The sequence below is a fragment of the Corvus hawaiiensis genome, chromosome 5, assembly GCF_020740725.1.
Source record: "Corvus hawaiiensis isolate bCorHaw1 chromosome 5, bCorHaw1.pri.cur, whole genome shotgun sequence".
Lineage (NCBI taxonomy): Eukaryota > Metazoa > Chordata > Aves > Passeriformes > Corvidae > Corvus > Corvus hawaiiensis.
In genome coordinates, this window is record NC_063217.1 from 59604800 (window position 1) to 59612642 (window position 7843).

General features: G+C 41.2%; 1 protein-coding gene across 3 annotated transcripts in view; it reads left to right on the forward strand.

The window, feature by feature from the left end:
• Positions 1-7583, forward strand: part of SMAD1 (SMAD family member 1) — a 64147-nt gene extending 56564 nt beyond the window's left edge. For all 3 annotated transcript variants that reach the window (XM_048304491.1, XM_048304488.1, XM_048304490.1), the window contains exons 5-7: positions 1888-2109; positions 4120-4376; positions 6182-7583. In XM_048304491.1, coding sequence (XP_048160448.1) covers positions 1888-2109; positions 4120-4376; positions 6182-6325 — 623 coding nt within the window. In that variant the 3' untranslated portion in view covers positions 6326-7583. The remainder of the gene's footprint in view (positions 1-1887; positions 2110-4119; positions 4377-6181) is intronic.
• The last annotated feature ends 260 nt before the right edge of the window (positions 7584-7843 follow it).

The following is a 7843-nucleotide window of genomic DNA, read 5'->3' on the forward strand; positions in this document are numbered from 1 at the left end:
CCATTGTTGGCCCATGCTGGGAATAGAGAGACTAAACGCACCTGCTCTGCATGACTTAAAGCAAATGCAAGGAAGTCAGTATGAAATCTGTGTGAGAGAGATATGATTAATTCTGTAAGAATGGCCAGCTGGCAAGATTTCTTCCTGACTTTGAGAACTGGGGCAAAGCTGCAGCTTTGATAATTGCTGGCATCTTTATGGGAATTAAAAATGTAGTAACCTCTTACTAATAATTAAAGACTGGTTTTTCTTCGTCTTCGTCTTTTTCTTTTTTTTTTTTTAAACAGTGATGTGAAGGGATAGAAATTGCCAGAGTATCAGGAAAGATGAGCTTTTTACCAGTGTTTTTAAGCAAGTAATTAGCAATAAGCACTATGCTCAGAAGTTTTGCATAGTGATGTAGGATGTGTTATCCTGCTCTTGATTATTTGCCACCTTTTGTATCTACTGTGTACTGCTGGCTCGAGGGGGATTTTTGCTTTTTGTAACAAAAACTCATAGCAGTGTAATCTGTGAACAGAGGAGAATATGAGCACAAATCTTAGTTGGCTGATACCAGTAAAAACTTGGAGCTGGGAGAAGGAAACTTATGGCCAGAAAAACAAGTTTTCCCATAATACCAGTCTGATTTTCATTGTAGCACTTGGCTTTGGTATCTGTGAATTTGGTGTTTTAGCAGCAAGTCCCACTTTCCTAGTCTTAGTAGTGAAATAGTGTCCTTCATTTGAAAGAAACCACATAAAGCAACCACAACCCCTGGTAGCCTCCTTTTATTTGGAGGCAGTTTAGCAATTTTTAGCTGTATTTGGCACCTTAAAGAATGTGCTCTGGGTGGAGATAGGTATACGAAGAAGCCTGGAGTTGTTGGATACCCACTGGGAAACTTCTTGGCTAAGGCCTTTGGTATCATCTGGAGAAATTGTTTCCCATGCACAGTCACAAGTGTGACTTCAAGACTTCCACGTGTTTCTAGTGCTTGAATGATTAGAAGTGAACCAGGAATTGCCTGTCAGCTTTCTGTACAATTCCCAGCTTCAGTTAGGAGCTGTCAAGGAGGAACTTCTTGTTATGAGCATCTGGATAACTACATTCTGAGAAATCCTTGCTATTGCTGAGCAAGTTGTTCTTTTGGTGGTGAAGAGTTGGAGATCTTGCATTTGGTAGTAGTTGATGAATAAAAGGTCCTCATTAAATACTCTCTTCCTCCAGTTCCTCTGCTCTCCAGCCCAGTGTAACTGTTGGGATCCTGTGTGTGAATGCCCTATTCATCCTCCAATCCCAAGCAGTATCTCTTCATATTGTGGATGTGCTTCATGCATGTTCTGCAGACAAATATCAGTCTCTCTTAGGTTTTTTGAAGTCTCCTACCATTCTCCCAAAAAACCCAGGAGAAGGATTTGGTCATGCTCTGGATGCTGAAAGATTGATCTGCTGACTGTATATTTAAGCTTCCTTGCTGTACTTCTTTGTAAAGTGAGGAATGGTTTTTGATGCAGTTGTGTGATGCTGTTTCTTCCTGTTGCTATACAGCTTTGCAGTAAGCAAACAGGTGACTTGTAGTTTGTTAGTAAAATGAAGTAGAAATCCCATCTACTGAATAGGAAAGAAAGCTGAGTTGTGCAGTTGCACCATTTCTCTGCTGTCTGGGCCTGCACTGTGGCATGTTGTAAGAAAACAGGGCAAGGATATTGGGGCACTGCTTGGGATGTGCCCAGGAGCTTCCTGCACTTTTCTGCTCATACCTAGTGCCAGCCTTTGTCTCTTCTGAGTCTTGGGTAGAAATTATTCTACTCCATGTAGCCTAAATCTGCAGGGTTATGACTCTTTACACGTCGAGCCTGTGTTCCAGCACTGTTAGGCTGTAAGGTTTCCGTTGTTACTTTCCAGATGTCCAGGCAGTTGCTTACGAAGAGCCAAAGCACTGGTGCTCCATCGTCTACTATGAGCTGAACAACCGTGTTGGGGAGGCGTTCCACGCGTCCTCCACCAGCATTCTGGTGGATGGCTTCACTGACCCCTCAAACAACAAGAACAGGTTCTGCCTGGGGCTGCTCTCCAACGTCAACCGCAACTCCACCATTGAGAACACGAGGCGGCACATCGGCAAAGGTGGGTTTGGGATCTGGCCATCCATTTTGGAGGTGGGTGGCATTTCCTGAGACATACAACCTGGGCCACTTCCCTCAAGAGTAAGCTGCTCTTCCCTAGGATGTGGGAGAAGTGCCTGTGTTGGTAAACATATAATTTTCTGGCCTAGTCTTATAAACAAAGTATTGTTCCTACCTGGTGTGTAATTACAGGAAGCTTTTACCCTTAATCAATTTTTAATTGCCTGAAGGCTATCGAAATGTAAACTAGAATGAGAGGTTAAGGCAGTTTGTGTAAAGAAATGGTTTTGATTTATCTTGATTATTGCTGTATATGGAAATCCTCACTGTGGTTCTTGGCACCAAATTTTTTAGGTAGCCTTAGTTCTAACATAAATTAGCTATTCTAAGATGTATTTTGGGAGATAACCTGCTAAATCAGTTTATTCCAAATGCATGTTTCACAGGCTGGTGATTCTTTCCGTGGGAATTTTTTGCTTCCCTTCCATGTCTGTGACAGTCTTGCAAAAGAGAAAATCTTCATCTTTATGCCTGACTAATACAGTCCTCTTTTCTGAACTCACCTGTAATACAAATGGCAGGCAAAACTGACATTGCCCCCTGCTATGGGACCATTCCTGCAAGGCAAATATTTTAGGTATTTACATTATTTGTAAACTGTAAATTTTCTGAGACAGTTGAGAGTTCAGCATGCCCAAGCAGTGGGGTGGATGTTTTACGTGCCAGTTCATGAGAGGAGGAAAGAATTGAAGCTGAAGAGAACTGTCAGGTCCTCGAGTTTGAGTCCCCAGTCTGGAGAGCTTTTCTCTTCATAAGAACTTGTGCAGCTCTCAGCAGTGCACCACACCTGTGTTGTGCCACTCAAGTGCTAATACTTCTTCCTTCTTTTCCTCCCCATCCATCTTCCCAAGTATCAGGATATTTATTTAACACCTCATTCATTTTTCCTGTTAAGAGTAACCCAGCTGCCGGCAGAATTCTGCTGAAGCACTTAACTGTGTGTGTACCAAAGCAGAGCGTGGGAGAGACAAGGATGCAGTTGAATAGTAAATGCGTACAAGTGATGGTGATGTAGAACTGTTAGTCTTTGAGAAAGGAGGAGTAAATCCCAAACCTGAAGACATAGCCATAAATGTTTTTGCAGATCAGGTGGGAGTATGTATGTACCCACACAGTCAGTGGCAAAATCTTACATGACAGAGCACAGTCAAGGCTTTCTTACTGGACTGCAGTCGAGTTTTTTAATTCTGTGTGTTCACCTCTGGGATTTGTGACATTGTGGGAGGTGAAAGGTTTAAGTAGCAAATAAACCATTTTTAAACACAGAACGTAAATTTTTGGGCTTTCTCAAAACCTTTGGAATTGACTCCTACTGACACAAAGGTTCTCTATATGCTACTCTTCTGGGGCTTTGCTGCTGTGGAAGACAGGTGAGGGAGCAGGGGAAAGCACTGTAAAATTTGTGTGTACTCTCATTTGGCAGATATGGCTGAAGAATTTGAAGGCCTTTTTTTTTCCCCACCTAGCTTTCTGAAATCAAAGCTAGCTGACAAAACTCATGCTACCCAAACTAGAATTCAAGACTTCTCCAGAGCATCAAAGCTTGGGGCTGGTTTAGTATCTACAAATGATGCAGCAGGTTTCTGCTCTCTCTGCTTGGATTCCCAATAACTGCTTCACTTAAATATAACAAGAAAAAGTTCAAGTGGTCAGGTTGTCCAATGGGAAGGCATCAAAACTACTGTGCTTGCGGGTTTAGTGTTGCTGAATATGTAACATGTTGATTCCCCTTACATACATACATACATACATACATACATGCATAGCCTTCTTTCAGATCGCCTGCTGATGAAAGAGAAAAGTAAAAATGAAGGCTGAAGACAGATGATGTTCTGATATGCAGTTAAGGTTTATCTCTTTAAGCAGAAGCCTATCTCTGTGGAGAAAGAGCATGAAAACAGACACAGATGTGAATTTGTCAACCCTCCTTATGCCAACCTTCTCCTCGCAGGGGTCCATCTCTACTACGTTGGTGGGGAGGTGTACGCTGAATGTCTGAGCGACAGCAGCATCTTTGTGCAAAGTCGGAACTGCAACTACCACCACGGCTTCCATCCCACCACGGTCTGCAAAATCCCCAGTGGCTGCAGTCTGAAGATTTTCAATAATCAAGAGTTTGCTCAGCTTCTGGCTCAGTCCGTGAACCATGGCTTTGAGACAGTGTATGAGCTTACGAAGATGTGCACTCTCCGGATGAGTTTTGTAAAGGTACGTGATTATTTTGTAAGCAAAGTAAATTATTTTTTCTTAATGTCATGATTTTGAATGGTCCAGTAACTCTCTTCATCAGCTTATTAATGGCTGCTGAATTTTAAGGATGGAATGCTCATTGGGTCTAAAACAGATCTCAGTGAAATGAAGTATTTGGGGACAGAAGCCCATCTGACCCACATACTTAGAAAGCTTGAGGTGACTTGCAGAAGATGTTTCTTCACGTAAGTCCTCTAAATCTTGACCAGCAACTCACAAATTAGGAACTGCAGTCATTATTTAGAATAATATGCATACTTTTCTATTCTAGGAGGGCATGCAAGGTCAGGAGTTGTGATGTGGCTGTTGTGTGAGTGTCAGCATAGGTACTGATATAAAAGGGCTGGTCCTTACATGAAAGTAATCAAATGAAGATGGTGATATGCTGCAGTGCTCTTCATGATGGGAAGATGGGAACTTTCAGATGTGTTAAGACAGGGGTTCCTAAAATTGAATAGGCTGTATCTCTGCAGCCTACAGAGTGGTATGGCAGTGTTGCCTAAACAAACAGGACCTCCTGTGTATTGGAAGTTGTTAGAATTGAGGGGTCTGTGGACTCTGGCGGGGGGAGAAATTGCAGTCCAAACCAATATGGTTGATAAAAGCAAACTCCGTTTATTAGGAATCCAGAGGCACTTATATAGTATACCAGCTTGTTAACTCTTAAGTGGCTTAAAACTTATCAAAGCGCATTTCTACTTCTACATAATTGGACTTACATTGGCAAGCTTCTACAGTTATGTTATGATTAAAAGAATTCAGAGTTCACCTCCCCTTCTCCGAGTCTTATCTGTACAGCTGTACCTTCTCAAACTCCCTTCTTGTTCCCAGGCCTGTTTTTTCACCCAGGGATTTTCTCATGGAGAGTTTTTCTCACACAGGCCTTTTGCTTGCAGGCTCTTGCTTGTACAGTTCTTTTATTGATCCCATAATTCTATCAATGATCCATGCCTTGCAACAGGAAGTTGCACTGCACAGTGTTCAGAGCTGCTGCCACCTGTGCTGGGAGCTGGGAAATCCCTTCATTAGGGGTTAATACAGAGCAGAGCAAACTGTACCTCCAGATGTCATGGTCTTCTCTTCAGACCTGCCCCAGAAATGGTTCACTTACAAAACAATTTTGAATGCTTTTAAATATCTCTTTGTATCTTTGGTAATTACTGTAACAGAATCAGGTGTGAGCTGAAACAAAACCTGCCTTAACTTGAGAAGTAGCCTGATGGGGAATGGCCATTCCCTCTTTCTCCAAGGATGAATGCTTCTGACTTACTGCTCAGTTTATCATCTCCATCCTGAGAACGATACTTTGGTTCTTGTCAGACAGATGCCTCACCCCCATTTCCACATCAGTCTATCACCTCATCTTTTAATTTTTTTATCTGTTTGGCAGCATCTCCCCCCAGTTTGTTCTGTTTTCAGTCTTGGCAGAGAAGATTTGAATATCCCCCTCTTCAGAGGCTTTATAGGGACCTCAGGCAGCTGGCAGTGATGTATGGGGAAATTTTGCACTGCCACAGGTTATGCCTTTAAAGACTTCCATTCCAAGAGTTCGGACACAATACTTTTTCCACATTTATGATTTTTTAGCTTTTGATTTGTTTGTTGAAATGTGATAATAGTTGGTGGGTGCTATGGGTGCTATGCCACCCTGCTGATAATGACTGTTGAAAGCTATTTTGGTAAGAAGTATACTTTTCATGTATTTAATACTATAATACAAGGTGATTTGTTTTTTCTTTCCCCACTTATGATTCTGTTTCCAGGGCTGGGGAGCTGAGTATCATCGCCAGGATGTAACGAGCACTCCTTGCTGGATAGAGATACATCTCCATGGTCCCCTTCAGTGGCTGGATAAAGTACTTACTCAGATGGGCTCTCCTCATAATCCCATTTCTTCAGTGTCTTAAAAAGTCCCAAGCTCCTGCATTTTGGAAACAGTTGAGCCTTGCATGTACTTGAAAGATGTATGAGTCAGACACACATTTTTATTTTTTTTTCCCCCTCAACTGGCAACAGCTGAAAAAGAGCCATGAAAACACTTGACTTCTGTGACCAACTGTTGGATTCAGAAAACAAAGATAAATAAACCCCTTTGACATACTGTCGGTATAAAGAATTCTAGTTTACATTGTAATGTACTATTGTGGAGTTGATTTGTGGGGCTTAGTACAAGAGGGACGACAGAGCCAAAGCCAAACTCAGTGTGCTGGACCCAGTTCCCAAAGGATTTTTCTGTAGCCAGCACTCTTAAGGTTCTCCTTCCTCATTCAGCACTCGCTGGTTTCCCCCTTGTCCTCTGGAGCTAAGAGTGGAAGTTGGCCAAGTCTGCTTTTTGCAGCCTCTCTTCAGTACTTCTTAAAAACATGACATTGATGGTTGCTGTTCTCTTTGAAAGTAAAAGAAATCATAAGGTTTAATCTCAGTAACTGTGTGCTATCTCTGAAATTGTGTCCTGACCATACTACTGTAAGAATGTTAGGTATGTTCTTTTGCTAAATGTATGTATGGTGTATTTGAAAGTTTAGAAATAAATTAGATTTAGACCATAAAGGAATTAGGAATATTTGAATGGGGGGAGGTGGGAGTGGGAGGGGAAAATGACAACTGAAATGTAGAATATATTGTAAACATAGTGTGTTAGTTTAAACTGAGGTCTGAATTTTGTTGTGCATTTTGTTTTCATAGTGGCTTCATCTTGTTAGTTCGGACTATTTTTGCCTCTTCCTTTTCCCCCAAAGCAGTTGTGCAGCTTCTTTTACCCATGAAGAGGACAAAATGATTAATTACTGCAGTTTGAAGGCTGCAGCTCTATGTATTTCAAGACAAATTTGTACAGAGTGCTCTTTAACTATTGAGCAGTTTTATACAGTTTATGTAACAAAAGTAGGCTTTTAATTTTGTGAGAGAATTTTGTTTTGCCAAACCTAGTAACTGTTAATTGTTTGAAGGACTTCAGTATCCCTGTGGGGGTCTATTTCAAACTTCAAAAAAATATATATATTTTTAATTTTTTTTTTTTTACTGCTTTGTTTATTTTCTTCTCTTTGCTCTTTTATATTCATGTAAGCTGTAGTACTTTTAAGTACTTTTATTCCAAAATGAGTGAGTCCTCTTTACTGGAAATTTTGAATAAAACCTGTTGTTACTGCATACATTTGATTAAAACCTTGTCTTGTCCACTTCTTAGCAGACTCTTAACAAACCAGATAAAGGTGTGGTCTTGGAGGAGGAACAACTAGAAATGAAGATGTGCTGAGCTTAGACATAATGATTAGTACAGGTTAGTAGCTGAATTAAACTCAGGAGTGAGGGGACGCTGAGCAGCAGAGCTCCGTGTATGTTCAGCCAGACACAGAATGCATCTATCTGTCACTGTAAAGAGTAATAGCCCTTTTTGGAGTATGAGTGTCTTGGTTTGAAATCAA